Source organism: Crotalus tigris, unplaced genomic scaffold (genome assembly GCF_016545835.1).
Source record: "Crotalus tigris isolate CLP2741 ecotype Arizona unplaced genomic scaffold, ASM1654583v1 scf7180000019024.823168, whole genome shotgun sequence".
NCBI lineage: Eukaryota > Metazoa > Chordata > Lepidosauria > Squamata > Viperidae > Crotalus > Crotalus tigris.
Window position 1 is genome coordinate 651,370 of NW_024097334.1, and position 21,766 is coordinate 673,135.

The window sequence follows — 21,766 nt, forward strand, 5'->3', positions numbered from 1 at the left end:
CCCCCCTGCCACCTTTATAATATAAAGTCAGCCAAAGGATCATACCAGTCATCTAATGTAATAATCTCTCCATCAGATGCCACTTTCTTTGAGCCAAAGAGAAGCAGCTGTAAAGGGCTCACCAAGGTCATTGCTTTGGCTGAGATAGCTCGTGTCCGAATCTGCAGAAAGATGTGTACATAATCTATTGTATAACATGAAGTATAACAACTTTCTATTATTTACTCAACTGTATAACAACTTTCTATTATTTACTCAGAGAGGTATTGGACTCCCATACATTGGATGTCCTCAAGTGGTATTAAGACCACTATCTATTCTATGTGATGCTTTAAGTTATTTGAATGTGCTGTCCCAGCAAATGACGGTACCCACCTGACCTTCACGGATCTTTAAAAAGTTAAATGGTCTGACTTTCCACAATCTACTTAAGATCTGGTTGTTCTCCCAAGCACTGGGCTAGAAGGGGGGGGGGCAAGCCTCTTTGGATGGCTTCTGTTTTACTTTTAAGGTTTTAGTCATTGTCTTTATATATATATATATAAAAATTACATTAAAAATTGAAGAATAGCGATTCCTGGGTACATACATTTCAGTAAAAAAGGAAGCGATCACCAGGAAATAAAACACCAAGGTTTTAATAAATAAAATCAAGCTTTCGATGGCTAACATCTGCCATCATCGTCAGGATACAAGCCAGCTAGTGAGGAAACCTACTTATAAGCATAGCCACACCTAAACTCTACGCATGGACCTTGTAACAGGTCCAGGCCGACTAATCCTTGCTTCACTTACAGCCTTCAGTGATTCTTTCTTATAACTCTTACTTACATCCACACAACCACCTACTTCCTCCCTCCCTTTAGTTCCTGAGTCATATAGGCAACGTGTGTTTCTCAAAATTAAAGGGTCCTCTGCACTATTGAGTTGATTCTTCTTCCTGTGTTCCTTGGGACGTTTCTCTCCTCCACTCCTCCGGCGTGCATCACACTCATTTGCATTCTTCAATCCTGTCACTCCTTCAATCCCCCCACAATCCTTGCCACCAATCTCATCCACACTTTTATTTCCCCCCACTGTTCCCAGCATATCGCATCCTCCATGCCCCTCCTTCGTGTCACCCGGTGCAACTCTCAGTCCGGTTGCCTCTCTTTCAGTCTTCCGTAACGCCGCTCTCCGGGAGCGTGTGACCACCCCCATAATGGGGCGGCTGTAAGTATTGATCTTCTGTACATCCATTGAAGGCATGTCTCTGTCTCAGTGGCTCTGATCAGTGTGGCCGCCTAGCAAAGGTGTTATTCTGCCATCGCTCATGGTAGGTGTTGCCTTTTTTGAATTCTTATCCATTTCCAAGGCGCCAGCGACCAGATGCGTTGTAGCGGGGGCACCATTGGGGACAATGGAGCCGATATAGTCACTGGGGTAGTGAATTTGTTTTGTGTTGATTGGGACACTTGTTGTTCTTATTCTTGAGTATTGGGTACAGTGCAAGGAGGTGTCTGGGGCATCCGAGGATGGGCTACTAATATCAACAAATTTCTTAATTGACGGCGGATGTACACATGAATCGTTAACTAAAGGGGGTCTAGATTGTAGATGTCTCTCTTCTTTGTTGCCAGTTTCATCTAATGGACACCCAGAGTTAATATATATATATATATATATATATATATATATATATATATATATATATATATATATATATATATATTGTTTTCTTTGAATTTTTATCTGTAAGTCACCCAGGAGGGGGGCAGTCTCAAAATTGAAATATTAAACAAATACATAAGCAGCAAACAAGATCACAATTTCTTCAAAGTCCATAAAGCACACGCCCATAAAGTCCATTTTGCAAATTTGGTATTATTAAAACAATTATTTATTAATAAAAATATATGCACTGATTAAAATGAAAGAAAATTAGGTTTTGTAGCACCTGCGGATACCAAACAGGCAATCCTCACATGCAATAGAAACATTTTTATTAGGAAAACAAATGTGTATCACCAGGAGTGTGAATGAATGGGAAAAATAAATTGTTTTGAATCTGCAGTAAACCAGCATGTTCCAGAGGTTCTGCTAATGCATTTCAAAACAGCCATTGTTTTGACAAAATGTAAATGCTGACTTGTTGTTCTGGGGTCATGTGAGACAAACCTGCTATATATTTCTCCCTCTTTGTTTAACAATTTTCAATGGGGTATATTCTTCCAACCCTATTTTCGGAGCTGCTCCCCTTCCTTCTCCCTGCTACCACTGCTCCACTATGGCATATGACCATGACCTACCTTTCCTTCTTCCCCGACCCACTGATGTCCTTGTCTTTTTCCTCCCTTCCCTGTCTAGTCCATAAAAGAGTTCCATTTTGTTCCACACAAAGTTTAATACCTGCTTCTTTTAGGCCAGGCACTGACCAATCAAAAACCAGCTGTTCTGCATACAAAATGATTCACAAGTGGCATCTTTCTGATTTATCTGTGTGTCACCTAATGTCTCAATATTCAAAGACTACATGGACATTTGACAGTCCAAGGGTCTTTTTTTTAATATATATATATTAAAATTATATATATAATTTTACCTTTTCTCCAAAAACGAAGAAAGGAGAAGGATACTTCATATCCTGGCTGCTGAATGGGCAGTTAACAGAGGATTTGTGAATGAGAGCATTACGTCCTTCGGTAGTGAGAATCTTTCTTTTTTCTTTGTGAAAACAGACATTGGGATACAGGCCAAAAGCCAGCAGAGAGATCACAACATCCAGGTTGTTATCTGGTCCAGTGTTGTTGAACACCTGAGTCATTAAACTCTCTAGAAAGAGACCAAAAAAGGGCATTTCTCAGCATCTTACCAACAATACACAAAACTAATTATATAAACTGAATAGTATTTCAATGTTTGAACCTTTCAATCCATGCCTGTTCTAACTCAAAGCATACATATATTCTATTAAATAGTTTTGTTTGCAATGCATAAATTAAAGATTACTTATTATTTTAACATAAAGTACACCGTGGAAAGCTTATTTTTTCCTCAGGGGCAACCCGTCCCCCAATATACTTTACGTAACACCTATAGTATGTATAGAAGAGCATAAATTCTTCTCATATTCTTTGAAATCCAGATTGTGTTTATGTAAATTACTTCAAAATGAGATTAAAAGTAACATGAAATCAAACGATAGAAATTATTTCTGCAGAGAAATCACAAGACTTTGAACAAGTTATAGAACTATTTACTACTTATCTTTAAGTGTGGGGGGTACACACACAGATACAGGCAGGCAGGCAGACACACATGCAACACCCTCATTCTTTCTACATCCAGAAACCTTAAAGAACGATCAAATTATATGTAATAAGAAATATAGCTTAGTCTATCAGGTTCAGAATATACGAGAGTGCTGTCACAAATAGCTACACGTAGTCCACACTTAATGGCTGTAATTGGGACCAGCAATTCCACTACTAAACTAAGTGATCATTAACTGGAAGCCCTGGGCATGCTATGCAAATATCTGATACTACTATCTTGAAATCTCTTCCTCTCCAATCTTTCTGCTCTGTAAGGGTGAGGGGGAGAGAAAGAAAAAGTAAGCAATTTCTGTAGGCAATCTTTTGCCTGACCCTTACCGCTGACTCAATTACATTGCTTTCGATGTGCAGAGCAGCAAACAGCTTAGTCTCCTGCAATTTCTTCATCTCTCTCTGCTAAACAGGGGGAGGGGTTGGGGAAGAATTAGGCAAAGGAGACTGTCTACAGAAATCACTTGCCTTCCCCCCCCCCTACCATCCTTGCAGAGTTGGAGAGATTGGAGAAAAAGCAACCTATTTGCGTAATGTGCCTCTGACTCCTAGGCCACAGCTGCTGGTATGACTGCATTGCTTTTGATGTGTAGAAGAGCAATCAGTTTACTCTCCTGAAATCACATTCCACTTTCTATTCTGCAAGTGAGGAAAAAAGGAAAAAAAAAAAACCCTACCAAAGCATAGGCACAGGACAATGCAAGCTGAGTATAATGGTGATCATGTGATTGAGGGACACTGTGAAAATTGTAAGCGGGCCATAAAGTTATTTTTTCTTGGAATGGTTACAAAACTAATGGTCCGTAAGTAGGAACTTCCTTCACGTTCATACAAAGTTTTTCTTTTATTTCTACCTTCTGGGAATCCAGAGTTAACCAGAATTTCTTTCAGCTGTACTTTGGCTTCCCAGGTCATTCTGAGTGTTGCCATATTGAGTCTCTTAAACTCACAGAAACGAATTTCAGCATTTTCTCCACCCATTCTGCAAGAAAATGGGTAAGAATCAGTCAAGCCACTCCATGGAAGGGTAACACGCAGAGCTTTTTATATAGAGTAGGATGTCTTATGTATTGCCCTAAATCAAACTACCTTGCATTATCCCAGGCTTGGAAGACTGAGAGCAGGGCCACGTGATCGGAGAACCGGTTTCCAGCAAAATTCCTATGCACGTAACCCAGCCTTTTACCCTCACTGATGAATGGCTCAGGGAAGCAGGTGGCAGCAGAGATAGTACACACGGCATCACCAACACTGAAAGAAAAAGCAGAAAATCAGCTGAGCTACACTGCAATATAACAAATGGCACTCTTGAGCAGAAGGAATGAAGGGGACAGAGACTGCTGGTGAGATTTACTTTATTGTTCCTAGGTAAACATGACTTTATCAGAAAATTAATTCTCTTCTTCCAGAGTCCCCTCTCCTTTTCCCTCCAGTTACTTTTGAATTTATTATCACTTACTAAAATATGCATCCCATTATCATCATTTTGCCAAGTCGAGGTTCAATGGGGAGCCTTGCTAAAATTCTCCCAAGAGGGGTCAGTTCATCATTGGAATCCAGGGCATCAAGCTCTAAAATAAAAAAAAAAAGCGTAAGTAAAATCTAGTGTAGTTTTCAACTACTTTTTTTTCATCAGTTATTGCCGTGAAATATTTAAATCTGTGAAGGTGAAATAAAAGGCTGATACATTGCTGCCGCCCTGCTCATTATTTTTTCCAAAAGGGAAGGAGTGCTGAATACTGTTGAAAATATAATGCTCAGTTCTGTAGACTGTAGTCGGGTCCTTGCAATGACAATTCTTACAAAGTTGTGAAAAGACCTTGACTTTTTTATTTGCATATTATCTGTGTTCAAATGTTGATCTCTGACTGAAGTGATAATATAACTTAGCAGATTCGACATTTAGTTTTGCTACTCTGAAATGGACATAAAACAGCAGAAATGAGAGGTTTTCAAATCTATACTTCAAGTGATTCAACTCTTCTTCTCTTTTCCATTCAGTATACTGTGTAGACCAGGGGTAGGCAACCTTGGCTCTTTTATGACTCGTGCACTTCAACTCCCAGAGGCAACATTTTAGAAACAAAAGATTAAATCTGTTCTGGGATTTTGCCTCCATCAGTTTGATGAAAAGCAATGTAACTGCTAGGGGGAATTCATTTAGGAATCAAAAACAGATGCTAAGCCTAACAGCTACCTACATTAAGCTATTCCTAGTTACTATATGAACTAATAGCTTTATGCCCAGAGTAAACATTTGACACCCTTCTAAATGTCATGACCATAAGAGTTGGACCATAAGAAAGGCTGAGCGCCAAAGAATTGAGGCCTTTGAACTATGGTGCTGGAGAAGACTCCTGTGAGTCCCTTGGACTGCAAGGCATTCAAACCGGTCAGTCCTAGAAGAGATCAACCCTGACTGCTCTTTAGAAGGCCAGATCCTGAAGTTGAAACTCAAATACTTTGGCCACCTAATGAGAAGGAAGGACTCACTGGAGAAGGGCCTAATGCTGGGAAAGATTGAGGGCAATAGAAGAAGGGGACGACAGAGAATGAGATGGCTGGATGGAGTCACTGAAGCAGTAGGTGTGAACTTAAATGGACTCCAGAAGATGGTAGAGGACAGGAAGACCTGGAGGAACATTGTCCATGGGGTCGCGATGGGTCGGACACGACTTCGCAATTAACAACAACAACAAATGTCATGACAACAACACTAGCACATATTCACTACCTTATATCGCATTAACCCTGCCCTATGGAACAGCCTCCCCTTTGAAATATAGCTACCTCTACTCTATTGATCTTTTGGAAGTCTGAGAAGACATGAATCTTGCCTCAGTTACTGGAGTCAGGATGTTAATATGGGGACTCTGGTATAAGTGTATATAATTAGTGATGTTGTAGCTTTACTGAGCCTCAATGTAGCTTTATTTAGTTCTTGGTTTAACAGAATCCCATGTGCTTTTCTCTTCTCGGATGCCCACGTTTTGCCTAGAAGGCCAGCAATATAAATCGGATAAACAAACTGGATTTCATTTCACCAACCAACAGGAGCTATGAAAATATTCACCGTATTTTCATTGACAAGACAGATACCTCGGAGTGTATGCTCAGCTTCAATCACTGCATCCAAAGGAGGCGGCTCTATAGCTTTGGCCAGAAATTGTCCAATCCCGCCTAGTCTTAACAGCTTGATGCTCAAAGCAATTTCATGCAGTGGTGTTCGAAACATTTCGGGGGTCATATGAGTCTCAAGTCTGAAAGAGAGGGGACATTTTGGATATATTCATCTCTATAGCTGACGCTACAATCTCGCTAATAATGACCTCCAAGTTGTTTTTGATATTTACCTTCTCATCCCACAACTCTTTATAAAAACTACTGCTATGTCATACAACAAATACATAAACCTGCTTTGCACTATCAGTTCTTAATGCTGTAAGAAATCTGCTGCTGGCTCACACGGTACCAGTGACTGCATGTCACATACACCCTTGCCCATCCCACACTCTTAATTCCTCTTGCCTCAGCTGGGTTTCGATTTGTTTTTCCACATCAATTACTTAACAGACCCCAGAATATCTAGAAGCGCAGAGTATGAGCCTACCTATCAAAACGTGCTCTGCTGCAAAGATGGAAGCAGAATCCAGGACGGACACGACCAGCCCGTCCTTTCCGTTGCTCCAGATTTGTTTTTGAGGCCCACACAGTGGCATAATTGGTCATGTTGTTATGAGCAGTGAATAGTTTAACTTTCTGTCTGTGGGTTGGAAAAAAAATACTAAATTAATTCCTTAACATTGGGAGATCACTTTCACAAACAAGAGGCAGCATTCCAAACTTGTAAAAAAAAAAAAAGCACTGGATAATATTCTGCAGTGAATGGCAAGATCAATCTTGTTAGATACAACGTTGTGAACCCTACTAGCCTTAACAGGCGATGGCACCTAAGTGACCATAGTAGATCTTGGGGAAAAAAAAACAGAGTAAGGATGAATTTGGTTAGTATGTGGATGAGTGTCAGAAAATCTGAAGGCTGCACTAGAAAGTCATTCATTCATCCACCTCTGCCCCAGAATGGGAATGGCAATCAAGGTCTATAATGCAGCCAAGGACATGCACCTATGTACAGAGACATCAGAAGCAGAACTTGAGAGAGATGAGCTTTTCAAACTGAAATTAAAATTAGTCTATTTGATCTTCGTCTGAAGCTAATACAGCTATGTGGGCTACAATTTCATTCAAATCCCGACTCTTCTAACTTCTCCATTTGCTACTTCTCTACAGGTCTCCTACCCTATTTCACTGGTTTCTTTTACTTGCTTTAAGGAAAAGAAACAGGTGGTACAATGAAAAGCCTGAACAAAAAGAAAGGGGAACCAAATTGAGATGAAAAATGTGAATCTGAAACTTAACCTACTCTAAACCTAAGTAAAAATAATTACTATATAACGATTTCTTGTAAGAAAACTACAACAGAATCATTGCTCAAGTGCATGTTCAAAATCAAGCTAAAACAAAAGAAGAAAGCTATCCAGCTTCTAAATTATGATCTTCAAAGCATATCCAACCAGCTTTAAGGAGAGTGCTGAGATCAACTCTGAAGCCCTAAACCTCACTGATGAGCAACTGTGGGCTTAAATAATAATAAAAAAATGTTAAAGAGACTGCCAAAAAACCCTAAGAATTACAAGAAATTAAAAAGTATGTTAGGCTAGATAGTGGAAATTGCTGAAGAAGCAACCCAAATCAATAAAGTTAATGATCTCATGAAGGAGTTTACTAAGACATTTCAAAAAACTGCTAGGAGATAACGGGAAGTAATATAATGATATCTACAAAGAGACTGAAGATGGAAAGAGATATGGAAAAACAAGGCAAGTTTTCTTGCATCTTTGAATTCAGAAGAACACTTCAATCTGAAGCAGTTTATTAAATGATGCCAATAAACAGATGTTAGTGGAGAAAAAAAATCAGATATAGAATTATAATAGTACATAATGTAGTATAATAATGAACATCTGTATATAATGTAGTATAATAATGAAAATCTGTACAACACAAATGCCAACTTCCAAGATACTTTTGAAGACTATTGCCTAGGCAACAAAGATGAAGATGAAGTCAGATCAGTATTCTCTGCTTATTACTAAGTGGAAAGGCTACAGGAATCGATATATTGCTTATAAAAATACAGCACATAAAACAGGGGTCCCCAACCCCTGGGCTGCAGCCCACTACCAGTCCTTGAACCTTTCAGAACCAGGCTGCAGAAGTGGCAGGCGAGACCGCACGCACACATCCCCACTCACACGAGCAGCAGGCACATAGAACCCTCCCCTCTGACACATACCCCTCAGCCAGTCTGCAAAACCTAAAAGGTTGGGGAACTCTGATATAAAAGACTCCCTTAAGGCTCTAACCACATTACACCAACAAATGTGAAAAAACAACACTGTACAAAAATTAGAAGTCTACATATTAATACAAAAAAACCAACTTAATAGACTGCAAAAACTATTGCACAATATCCTTAATTTCATATGCTAGGAAGGTAATCTCAAGATCATTCAACATGGACTAAGGCCCCACCTGAAAACAGAAGTACCTATTTCTCAAATGTGTTTCAATAAAGGCTAAGAAATAAGAATCAGCACTGCATGCTTAGTAATTCAAAAAGTCAGAGAATGCCAAAAAGTTGTCAACATGTCATTCATTGAAAAGCACTTGATTTGTCATGGTTCTGATAGATGAAACCCATTAAAAGAACTTCAGGGCAAGAATTCTTCCTCAAAGAACATTTTATTCAGGAAACAAAGTATCGGCACTACATAGTTGAACCCAAAAACTAGATTCCCTTCCCCCGATACAAAGTAACAAATTGCAATTCCCACCCCCAATAAGCTGTCATAAATCATTCTCCAATTAGCCTGAAACACCGGTGTTCTCTCCAGCTCCTCAGTCGCCAAAACATTATCAGTTCATCCTTCGGTTCCCACAAAGCAGAGTTATTATTATGGCTAGCTGAGCTCAAGCATTCATCCCAGCCCCCTTCTGCACCTGATCTCTAAATAGAAGAAAAAGCATGTTAAAAGCAAAGCGAAAATGGCTGCAATTTTCATCAGTTGTCAGAGCGGGAACATCCAATGTTTACAGCATTAACACAATTGTCTTGACCACAACAACTTGTGGACTGTCATTAGGAAAATGGGCCACTAGAACATCTAATTATTCTAACGATAAATCTAAAAACAGGGCATAAGATCATAATTAGGAGAGAACATGGTGAAACAGATTGGTTCTAAATTGGCAAAGAGCTAGGCATGGCTACATACTTTCTCCCTAGTTATTCAGCTCTCATCATTGTCGTCAAATCTATATGCTGCTATATACAACACAAAGCTGGACTGAAAAAAAGATAAGTATGAATTTAAAACTGAAGAAAGAAACATGAATTATCTGCAGTGTTGACAATATTACAGCAAATGGACACTTGAATGTCTGAGAACATAGATCAGATGCAAATCCAGTAGTGGAAATCAGAAAGCACAGCCAAAAAAAAAAAAAAAAAGACTACAATTAAATGCAATGAAGAGAGCAAACACAAGCACAGGAAGCAGCTTCAGAACAACTCACTTGCAAGAATCAATAACATAGACCACATCATTGATGGTTATGCTGGTCTCTGCAATATTGGTTGATAAGATCACCTAGGGAGACAAACAATATTGTATGCTTGAATACAAGGCTGCATTCACAAATGCACTCTCCCACCCGAACTCTCCCAATGTGCTGGGATTACACCTTCCCAGTGCCATGCGTTATACAAATTCCAGGAATAACCATTATAAAACAACTTGAAGGTTGCAAGTTGGAAATGGTTGAGCTACACCTATTCCAAGAGGTTCACCTTGGTGATTCCGGGGGCCACTGGATCAAATACTTTGCGCTGCTCTTCTCGGGGTATCTGGGAATGCAGAGGAAGAACTCGGTATCTCTGGCTTCCTACAGTAAGAGTAGAGGAAGGAAAATATTTTAAGCAAGCTTCTTGCATTTGTATATCTCCTATTTTAAATAGTACATCTTCTTTTCAGCAATTAGACATTCAGAGTTCCTAGATAGTTGAGATGGGTGGCATACAAATTTAATAAATAAATAAGTTTCACTCCTCCATACATAAGGAAAGCTCTTTCAGTTTTATGATCACCTCAGGGGGAAAAAGTAAAAAAAAAAATACAGCTGAAAATTGCTTGTACCAAAGTGTGGATTCATTTCCAGGTATTTCTGCATAGTGTATATCAGATTCCAGCCAGGCAAGAAGACAAGGACTGCTCCAGTGACATTCAAGGTCTCAATATATTTCAACAAAGCCTCTATGAGTTCAAAAGGAGTTTCCTTCTCATTCATCTGGGCCATGCGGCTTTTTGTTTCTGGGCCATATTCATCGCTACAGATAAGGTTGCAATTTGCCTAGAGGAAAATTGAAATAATGAATGAAATGTCCGTATGCAAATAACGAAGCTCAGCGAGCACAAATGATTCCACCATTCAACTAAAGCATGCATATCCTCTTCTATTAGAAAGTTTTATGTATAACACTAACACTAATGACAGTACTATTATGCAAATGACTGCTGGGAGATTGAAAAAGCAGAAAGACACATGAGGACTCCAAATCAAAATGGACTGCAATGACTGACTCAAAATAATCGTCCTAAGTCCACTATTAGCTCAATATAAAGTGCCCTATGTTTCGAATAGAAACAGTATATACTTTATTTTGCTTAGTATAACAAGAAATAATAAAGCTCAAAGCACTATATAAAGACATATGCCATTATAAAAGATGTATAACCATGCATGCTTTATCATCATAATTCTAGCTTTTATAAGCAATATTGCAATTTTCTTTGGACTAAAAATCCTTAACAACATACTTACATCATCATCTTCAGTACCTTCTTCATCCTTATCTTTCTTTTTCTTATCCTTCGGCGGAGGAATAAATTTAGTCATTTGAATACAGTCTTCCAGAAAATATTCTACAAACAAAAAGAGTAAGATTACTGTAGAAATCCTCTGATCAGCTAAAGTGCCAGTTTTTGTTGGGATTTCCAGAAAGACATCTACAGTAGTGACCAAAATAGTGGAAACCTTTTTTTGAGGTTTGATGGTTAATAACACCACTTTTTTTTTTGGAGTAGTACCCTAAAATTATATATCAATGGAAATATAATTTAATCAAGAATGTAATGCAGCATAGTTTGTTCAATTATCTGTACTGTATTCTATGAAATGTTATAGCCAAATAACCGGAAAAAGGAAGCACAACTTGCTTAGGTTGATATCAGATAGCTTTCCTTCAGCTGACAGTAGCCAATAAGCATGAGTGTTTAGAGAGCCAATCAGGTGTCATCTTGTTTTGGCAATGAGCCAATCAGATCACAGTAGGAGTCAGTTATTGATATCATGTATTGAAGCTGAGAGGACATTTGTCAGTGTATTAGGTGCTTGCTATCAAGTTGGTTGGGTTTTTTTTCCTTTCATTTAGTGAGCTTGTAAAATGTAATAAACTTAAAGTAATGGTGCAAAGAGTTGACTGGTTGCCCAGAAAGCGATGTAAAATAGTATTATTAAGTGAACAAGGCTACAGTTACAAAGAAATTAGAAGAAAAATTGGTGGAAACTTAACCAAAGGTGGCATTTCTACTGTACACTTTTCCCAAAAGGTTTCCACAATTTTGGCCACTACTGTATAGTTATTTGCTAGATATGTATTTTGCATTTCTTCCTGGAACATTTCTTGGCACTCCAACTTTTTTCTCCTCTGCAACAAAGTTGTCTGTAGGTAACCCTCAAAATCCTCAAGTTGAAGACTCCTAACAGCACATTCACACACATAAAAAAGGATAAAAGTAATACTTTTGAAGCCTATTTTTCTTCACCAATGAAAAAAACCTCTCTCTCTGTATATCGTATTAAAACATTTTTTTCATTCTTCCATGCTTTTTGGTGTTCAAATATAACCATATGAACTCTCTATTAACATGATCATACAAAATCACGCAAATGGCTAAAAATCACACAAGTAGCTCAAGCTTCTCTATTACCCCCCCAAAAAAAGAAACAGAATTTTTTTGGGAATGTTTCATTAGGCAGGTGTTTACCTTGAACTGCATAGGTTCTACCGAAGACTTCAATGATAGGGCAATTAAAAAAATATTCACAGAACATGCTGGTATCAATAGTAGCAGACATGAGAATAACCCGGATTTCAGGATAGGTTTGAACAACATCCCGCAGAACTACCAAAAGAAAATCAGTCTGTAAAAGAAAAAAAAAAGGGCTGTCCTTTAATAGGTTTTTAAAAAATGGAGGTAATTATCATATTTAAGGTTATCAACTTCATCTCGCTTTATATACCACCATTCAGTGGTATATAACTAACCGAAGTATTTTCCAACTACTGTAAATGCCGGCGTACAAGGCGACCCGGCGTATAAAACGACCCCTGTCTTTATAGCCGGGCCGCATTCCTAGAACGTTGTCTTATACGCCGGAAACTACCAGTATTTCCGGCATATAAGACGACTCGGCGTATAAGACGACCCCCGTCTTTGGCGCCGATTTCAGCGCTCGCGGAAGTCGCCTTATACGCCGGCATTTACGGTAACTGAACAACTATTTTCATAGCATAGTACAGTTCTGCATATACACAAATAATTCAAAGCAGTTTGTACAATTTTCTGGCAATCTCAATTAATGTATTTGTCACACTGCGATGAGATTGTTTTGAACTAGAGCTGCATTGTTTTGTAAGGGTGGCAACTGACACAAAAAACAAGACAGTGGAGGCGTTTTTTTAAAAAACTAAATACTGTGACACTCTTTTCAGCAAATATTTACAATACTGTTCCAGCGTTCAAACAGTATTAAGTTTCTTCCTAAGCCTCCCTTTGAGAGACTATCCCATTCTTTCACTTCTGCTTCTTCTCCCATTCTCTCCATCTCCCTCCTCTGTTTCTGGGCTTCACAAGAAGCAGTCTGAAAAGAATAGACTGGAATTTACTTTAATGTGCTCAGCATGGCTTGAGTTCCTCCTGGAACTGCTCAGCCAAACACCTACTACTATTACATTGAAGGAAGAACGACTCTTGGGGTTTTCTGTCCATTTCTTCTCCAGAGACCCAAGCTGCCCCACCAACAGCCAGTCTCCTCTTTCCATTCTGAGATCTTAGGTGAAGCTGCTATCTACGGCCAACTAGGTCCCTCCTTCCCATTCTTGGGTGGAGCTCTAATCCCTCTGGATCTTCACTTCTCTTCTTCCAGGGAAACCACCCCTGGACCTTTCTTCTCCCTTTCTAACCATAAACCAAAACAAATTTCTACACATTTAACCTTCTCTCTCCAATCACTCCGTACACATACTTTTTATCTCCTCTCCTTCAGTCTCTCTTGTTCTCCAATGTTAGGTTATATTAGCCGCATATCTTCCAACAACTGAGGAGGCTGGTGTCCCCCACAGAGTTCTAGTCTCCAACACTTATATGGGCTGAACCAAGGGCATTCCTGTCTGAAAATCTCTCTATACCAACCCTGGCTAGGAGCCAGGTCAATTAATTAACGGTAATGACAATGCTGCCTTTCAAAATCAGCATTGAGCTGTTTTTCCCTCCCTCTTTTATTTACTACAATGGCTAAGTCACACCAGCAGCCATGCCAGATCACAAACCCATATGCCACAATATTCTTCCTGTAATGTAGGCAAAGTAATGATGCTTTGTAGATGTAACCTATAAGGGTTATTTTTAACCATCATATTGTAACTATGAGTGCACTGTGATCCAAACGTCCAAGATTATGTTGTTACTTCTAGTTACTTATTGTATGATAAATATTAGAACAGTGCAATGATCCTGTTTCAAAAGAAAAAAAAAGTTTTCAAAGGCTCAGAGGCACTCAAGTCATACCTGGTGGCAGCTCTTTTAAAAATAGCTTCTGCAGCTCCTGCTCATGATTCCAGGAAAAGTGTGGTCAATTTAAACAGGAGTCAGCATGTGTATCTTGAGTGAACACATACGTCTGAGTCATGTTTCCCCCTTTGAATCTGGATCACTGTACTTTTCTAATAATTACTGATACTGGATGCAATACGGGAGATGGTATTTTTCAGATTTGTTCAAGATTATTAGATTTTTATCGTTTGTTTTTTTTACATATAACTCAAGGTGGCAAACATAATACTCCTGCCTCTTATTTCCCAACAATCCTGTGAGGTGGGTTAGGCTGAAAGAGAGTGAATAACACACAGTCACCAAGACAGCTTTCATGCCTAAGGGAAGGCTAGAGCTCAGTGTCCTGGTTTCAAAGCCATCACTTTAACCTCTACACCACACTGGCTAGATCTTAACAGCTGTACAAGGTTATTTTACTTATATTTTTCCTCCTACAAGGGAGTAATGTTTACCTTAGATAACTGTAAGAAGCAATATGTGAACAAAGCAACTATTTAACAATGCCCACCTTTAATGTAAAAATAATATGGATATTATCAGGGCTTTTTTTTGTCATAGAATGCCTAGAACGGAGTTCCGGCACATTTTTTAGATGGAACCTTGTAAGGTAGGCAAGGTGGGTTGTATGACATGTGTGAGTTCCGGCACCTTTTTTTTTTTTTTTTTTTTACAAAAAAAGCACTGGATATTATTACTTGGGTAGAATGCAGCAACATGATGACAGAAATTGTGCCCACTTTCATATGGCACAACAGCAGAAAAATTTACATAATGTATAGCAAATAAGCTCTGCTTGGATAAATTAAAAGCTTAACTCACATTAATGTCTCTCTCATGAATTTCATCCACTATGACATGACTGATTCCACGAATACCAGCTTCCAGCTTTCTCAGGAGGACACCTTAAAAACAGGTCTTTATCAATGAGGATGGATTAATTATGGCAAATGATTCCTTTTACAGAACAGATTAGGGAACGATACTGTACCACAACACAGTTACTAACTGTGAACATATCATGGAAATCCATTCTAATCATGGTTTGTTAAATGCCATCAAATTGAATGATATAAGCAAGCAAAGTAATCATGCTGTGGTCTGCCAATTCCTCATTTATTTTTCTTCCTTCCTTTTAGCAGTTCTTACCCTGCACTGTGGAAAGCTTACAAGATAAAAACAATTTACAATGCAGGAACTAAATAAAAGCTTTCTAAATCTCATCCTTGATTTCAATTCATTATGGGTAGTAACAACAAAGGGCAGAACAAAACATCCCACAACTACTTACAATTGCTACTATCTGTATGGCAGTTATTTACAGTAGTGGCCAAAATAGTGGAAACCTTTTGGGAAAAGTCTATTTTTGAGGTCTGATGGCTAATAACACCACTTTTTTGGGGGGGAGTACTACCATAAAATTATTTATCAATGGAAAAACAATCAAGAATGTAATGCAACATAGTTTGTTCAATTATCTGTACTGTCTTCTATGAAAAGTTATAGCCAAATAACCAGAAAAAGGAAGTACAACTTGCTTAGGTTGATATCAGGTAGCTTTCCTTCATCTGATTGTAGCCATCAATCAGATGAAGCTATCATGTTGGTTGGGGTTTTTTCTAGTGAGCTTGTAAAATGTAATAAACTTAAAGTAATGGTGCAAAGAATTGAACTGGTTCCCCAGAAGGCGATGTAAAATAGTATTATTAAGTGAACAAGACTACAGTCATAAAGAAATTAGAAGAAAAATTGGTGGAAACTTAACCAACGGTGACATTTCTACTGTACACTTTTCCCAAAAGGTTTCCATGATTTTGGCCACTACTGTACTATCCAAACAAGCTCAGCCCAATACAAAACAAAATGCTTTCGTTTTCAACCATCTCTGAATGGACAATAGGAAGCACATGGAACAAATGTTTCTAACATCAGCCATTTCATGTTCTCCAAGGGAAGTATGAGAAGAGATCCTCTATTGCTGTCAAATTCTATTAACTACTCTATCATAGCCTATACATTTTAACAAGCAACACCCACCTACAGTGCAGAACATTACACTGGCATGTGGCCGGGGAAGCACAGATTCAAAGCGAACACTGTAGCCACAACTATTTCCAGGTTCTTCTGCTCTTTCATAAGCAACTCTTTCTGCTACAGAGACAGCACTGATCCTCCTAGGCTGTGTAGAAAAGATATCACAGGTTGAGTAAGAATCCTGTTATCACGTCATAAAAAGGAACAAGTCCATCAAGAAAAATCACAGAACTGACCCAATTATACAAACATGCAGGATTTGTATAGATGTCCTGAGAATTTGAAATTCAAACATAATTATTTGCAGTTATTTGTATGTATAAAACTGTGCTTAAACATTCATACTGGTAATTAACAATATAAAATACTGCTTCAGGTATTGCCTTTATAAAGAAATAAGTGTATCCCAAATTTATTTGGGAGATGTAAAAAAGAACTAGGGATATGAAGCACTTTAGATAAAAAAAAAGTAGTACTTCAATCTGTTTACCATATAAATTCAAGAAAAAAATGCAGCATCTATGAGGGGTCAACATTCATGATGTACACACTCATGTTTGCTACAAAGCATCTTTTCAGCTTTGGATCTAAAAGGGGCGTTCTCTTACCTGAACACCTTTTCTCAGTATGGAGATGGCGAATTCACCAATGGGTTTTCTCTGTCTGCCTGCTAGAGACCAAGTAACCAAACTTGACACGCCTCCTCCTGCTAGGAGATCCAGTCTTAACGAGGGGTGAAAGTGGCTGAAGGTGGACAAGGTGTTGGCTCTCAATCCCTTAATATCGGCCTAACTGACCTAAAGGGCGGGTGTGGATTCTCCATCTCTGTACTGAGAAAAGGCGTTCAGGTAAGACAACGCCCCTTCTCCAGTACAGGAGGTGGAGAATCCACCAATGGGACATATCAAAGCCACACTGTCCCAATGGGTGGGAAACAGATAAGGCCAGATCTACGTCCCCCAGAGACCACCAGCTGAGGGACCCTCCAACCAGAGGTGTCCGCACAAGCAAAGCGGTCAATCCTGTAATGGCGTACGAATGGGGAGGGCGAGGACCATGTTGCAGCCTTGCAAATCTCCTCGATGGACACCTGAGTGGCCCATGCCGCAGAGGTCACAGCACTGCGAGTGGAATGGGAAGTAAGATGACTTGGAGCCGGTAGGGAAGAGGACTGGTACGCCTCCGTGATACAGGCCCTGATCCACCTGCCAATAGTGCCAGCGGAAACCTTCTGTCCCAAAGAAGCTGGATGGAAGGAGATAAATAGGGCCTCAGATCTACAAAAAGGCTCCGTGCACTTCATGTAACGCTGCAGTGCCCTGCAGATGTCCAGTGCGTGCCACTGCCGTTCCAAGTCATGGGAAGGATTGGGGCAAAAATTTGGCAAAATGACTTCCTGTGCCCTATGGAAGAGCGAGTTGACCTTGGGCACAAAAGCGGGGTCCAGACGAAGGACTACGTGGGCGCTGTGAAAGATACAAAGGTCATTCCTGACCGAGAGAGCAGCCAGGTCAGAGATACGTCTGGCTGACGTGATGGTGATTAAGAACGCAACCTTAAGAGACAAGTTTCGCAACGGAATAGTAGCTATGGGCTCAAAGGGTGGCTTTGTTAGAGTGCAAAGCAAGCGAGGCAATTCCCAAGAGGGGTACCTGTGTACTATGGGAGGTCTGGTGTTGCACGCACCCTTGATGAAGGCGTGAATCCTAGGATGATGAGCTAAGGGAACTGAATCCGCACAAGTGAGTAATGTTGACAGGGCCGCCACCTGTCCGCGAATAGTTGCAGGGGCCAGGCCTCTGTCCAGACCGTCCAGAAGATAATCTACGATCTGAGGGATGGTCAATTTGTATACATCCAATTGTTGCCTTCTACACCAATGGCAAATTTTTTTCCAAGTAGAATCATAAATGCGATTGGTCGCTGGGCGACGAGAGGCCTGAATCATGGTAATTGTGCGGGGGAAAAATAATTCTTGTGTCATGATGCTGCGCTTAAGCGCCAGACGGTCAACTGTAACCATTGAGGGTCCGGGTGTTGGAGGGTCCCATGGTGTAAGAACATGCGATGTGGAGGAATCTTCCACGGAGAAGACTGGGAAAGATTCACCAAGTCGGCAAACCATGGCCTCTGTGGCCAGTATGGGGCCACGAGGATCACTTCCGCTTGCTCCTGGAGTAGTTTGCGGATGGTCGCCGGTATGAGTGGGAGGGAAGGCATAGAGAAGACCTTGTGGCCACGGGTTCCACAAGGCGTCCGTCCCCTCTGCCCCTGGAAGAAAATAGTGGGAGTAGTACCTGGGAAGTTGGGCATTGGCTGACAACGCAAACAGGTCGAGAATTGGATGGCCGAACCTGGGAGATCTCAGAGAACAAATCCGGATGCAACCACCACTCCGAGGGGTCCACTGTAAAGCGACTCAAAAAGTCTGCCTGTTGGTTCTCGACCACCGAGATGTGTTCAGCCCTGAGAGGGGCCAGGTTGGACTCTGCCCAGGAGTCGTGCCTCAGACATAAGGGACCTGGACCTAGTGCCCCCCTGACGATTGACGGGCGCCTTGGACGCCACGTTGTCCGTGAGGGTCAGAACGTGACGTTCCCTGATCCATTGCTTGAATTGGCGAAGAGCTAAGTGGATGGCCCTGAGCTCCAGCCAATTGATGTTGTCTCAAATCTGTGCGGGACCAACGGCCCTGCGCAAACTGAGACTGTAGATGGGCTGCCCACCTGAATAGACCGGCGTCTGTCATAATGGTGATGTAGTTTGTTTCCTTGAAGGGTGATCCCTTGGTCACCGCTTGTGAGAATCACCAGCGTAGAGACCTGAGGATGTGAACCGGGAGCCTGACCTGATGGCTGGATGAGCTGGCATTCACCCGCTGAAATGGTAGGAGGAACTATTGGAGGTCCCGCAAGTGAAGCCTGGCCCAGGGGACTATGGCTATGCAGGAAACCATCTTTCCCAGGAGCTGGGAGAGTAAGACCAGTGGAACAGTACAGTTCCTGTACACCCAACGAGCCAGATCCCTGATGCTGACCAATCGCTCCTGGGAGAGATAGACCATGCAGTTTGTGGTGTCTATGATGGCTCCCAGGTGCAGAAGCCTGGATGAGGGAACCATCTGGCTTTTTTAAAAATTGACCGAGAAGCCATGTTGTTGGAGGACCTGAATGGTGTGTTTCAGGTCCGCCTGAGCTGCCTGGAAGGAGGACGCTTGAATCAGGATGTCGTCCAGGTAACACTGGACGCGTATTGGTACCTTCCTCAAGTAGGCAGCTAGTACGGCCAGGATCTTGGTGAACACCCTGGGTGCCGTAGAAAGGCCGAAAGGGAGGGCCTTGTACTGGAAATGACCGCCCCTGTAACAGAACCAGAGGAACCGCTGGTGAGCTGGATGGATAGGGATGTGGAGGTACACTTCCGTGAGGTCTATTGACGCCAGGAAGTCTCCCTGCCTGATGCCCCCCAGGATGGACTGGAGTGATTGCATCTTGAACTTTTTGTAAGTGATGTAATAGTTTAGACCAGTGGTTCTTAACCTTTTTGAACGAATTACCCCCTTGAGCCAATGAGGAAGTTGTCATCGCCCCCCTCCCCCAACATAACCTCTCAATCACAACATAGGAAATAATTCTTCAATTTATGCAAACACTTTTGTTTTCTTTAAAATTATCATCAGGACATATCGATGCAAATAATTTATTTCCAGTCTTTTTCCCATATCTCAACTGTGTGAAAATTTTTGGTGCCACCCGTCACTTTATCCCCAAACTTCGTAATACATGTATTTTATTATTATTTATTCAAGACACTTAAATGTAATGACCACTGAAAGCAAAATTCAATTGCAAGAAAGTGAAATGCCCGAAAAGAAAAACAGTAACCTTTAATGATTGAATTACAAGTGAAATTTAAAGATGCAAAAAGAAATATAAAAAGAGCATAAGATGAAACAAACATAAGCCAATAACAAGGCTTCATTTTCACAAATTGTTGACTCGTCAATCTGCATCACGATTTCTGTATTTTTCAAGGTGTCAATAAGCCTTTCTTCCACATCAGCAGCCATTTCATCAATTCTTTTTGATACGGTGTCATTGCTCAAAGGAATCGATTCCGTGATAATGCTTGCACTGGGCCCCAACATGGTGGCAACAATCTGTTTCACTGCTGGTAAAATCAGCATTTCTCCGATAGTGTGAGGTTTGCCACATTTTGCTTTCAACAAAGATACTTCATAGGAACAAATGAGCCCCTTGTCAGCATTGACTGACAATTTTCCAAATAACTTCCCAACAGTGCTGTGACCCTCAAACTTGGCCTTTAAGGATTGGAAAAATGATGCCGGTTTGTCAGCTTTATCCGAATGAATTCTTACCAAATGGTCTTTCAGTCGGGAAGGCTTCATCGCTTCATTTGAAAATGTTTTCTCACAAAGAAGACAAAACGGAAGCTATACGTTGGAAGGAGATGGAATGAATCCCAATTTTAGGTATTCCGTCGAATATTGGCGACACTTCCTCTTCTCGGCCATCTTGAGAGGTCTTCAAAATGAAGGGCACTACCTGCAAATTAAATTTTCGACTCCACTGGAACACTAGAAAAACACACATGGACGTCAATAAACCTAGTTTCAACAGTTATGTTGACATTACAGCTGATGTCACGGGACAGCCACTCAGCATGCGATGTTTTGAAAGAAGCACTCCCCCCCTCCATCACTGCCCATTCTGGCTAATGGCGCGCCACTGTACGGGTAGAGGCTGCTGCGCAATGCGCATGAAGATAAGCAATGCATATTCACATATGAACGGCATTCTGTACTGAAGCTAGCTGGAGGAACATTTGAAAACACAATTCAATCCACTAATAGCGAGTGATCTGATATTTTTGTACGACAGATATACAGCAATGCACTAAAGTCTCAAAAGTGTCCCCAAAACTACTTGCTCCATTGCCCCCATATTGCCCCCTTTTCGTTCCTTCGCCCCCGCATCGCCCCTTTTCGTTTCATCGCCCCCTTGAAAAATGAAATAGCCTCCTGGGGGGCAATATCGCCCAGGTTAAGAACCACTGGTTTAGAACCTTGAGGTCCAGAATCGCTCTCCATCCCCCTGAGGCCTTGGGAACCACAAAGAGGATGGAGTAGAATCCCCCTCCCTTGTGATTCAGCGGTATCGGTTCAATGGCCTGAATCTCTAGAAAATGTTGAATGGCCTCCTGCATGAGACCTTGTTTGAGTGGATCCTGGGAAACGGGACATGCAATGAATCGGTCCGGGGGGCTGGCCAGAAATTCCAGGGATAGACCCAACTGGATGGTTTGCAAGACCCAGGTGTCCGTGGAAGTGAGTTCCCACTGATGGAAGAAGTGGGCCAGCCTTCCCCTGATGGGAAGTGTAGTGTAAGAGTC

The 21,766-nt window shown here is 40.8% G+C and overlaps 1 protein-coding gene across 4 annotated transcripts in view; it reads right to left on the reverse strand.

Moving 5' to 3' along the window:
* Nucleotides 1–21,766, reverse strand: part of DHX9 (DExH-box helicase 9) — a 40,714-nt gene that overhangs the window by 2,350 nt on the left and 16,598 nt on the right. For all 4 annotated transcript variants that reach the window (XM_039358554.1, XM_039358553.1, XM_039358555.1 and 1 more), the window contains 14 exons: nt 16,358–16,499; nt 15,143–15,225; nt 12,476–12,632; nt 11,250–11,350; nt 10,565–10,778; nt 10,219–10,313; nt 9,945–10,018; nt 6,916–7,068; nt 6,405–6,565; nt 4,765–4,876; nt 4,395–4,556; nt 4,160–4,287; nt 2,582–2,811; nt 46–161 (listed from right to left, as the gene is read on the reverse strand). In XM_039358554.1, the coding sequence (XP_039214488.1) occupies nt 46–161; nt 2,582–2,811; nt 4,160–4,287; nt 4,395–4,556; nt 4,765–4,876; nt 6,405–6,565; nt 6,916–7,068; nt 9,945–10,018; nt 10,219–10,313; nt 10,565–10,778; nt 11,250–11,350; nt 12,476–12,632; nt 15,143–15,225; nt 16,358–16,499 (1,928 nt within the window). The remainder of the gene's footprint in view (nt 1–45; nt 162–2,581; nt 2,812–4,159; nt 4,288–4,394; nt 4,557–4,764; nt 4,877–6,404; nt 6,566–6,915; nt 7,069–9,944; nt 10,019–10,218; nt 10,314–10,564; nt 10,779–11,249; nt 11,351–12,475; nt 12,633–15,142; nt 15,226–16,357; nt 16,500–21,766) is intronic.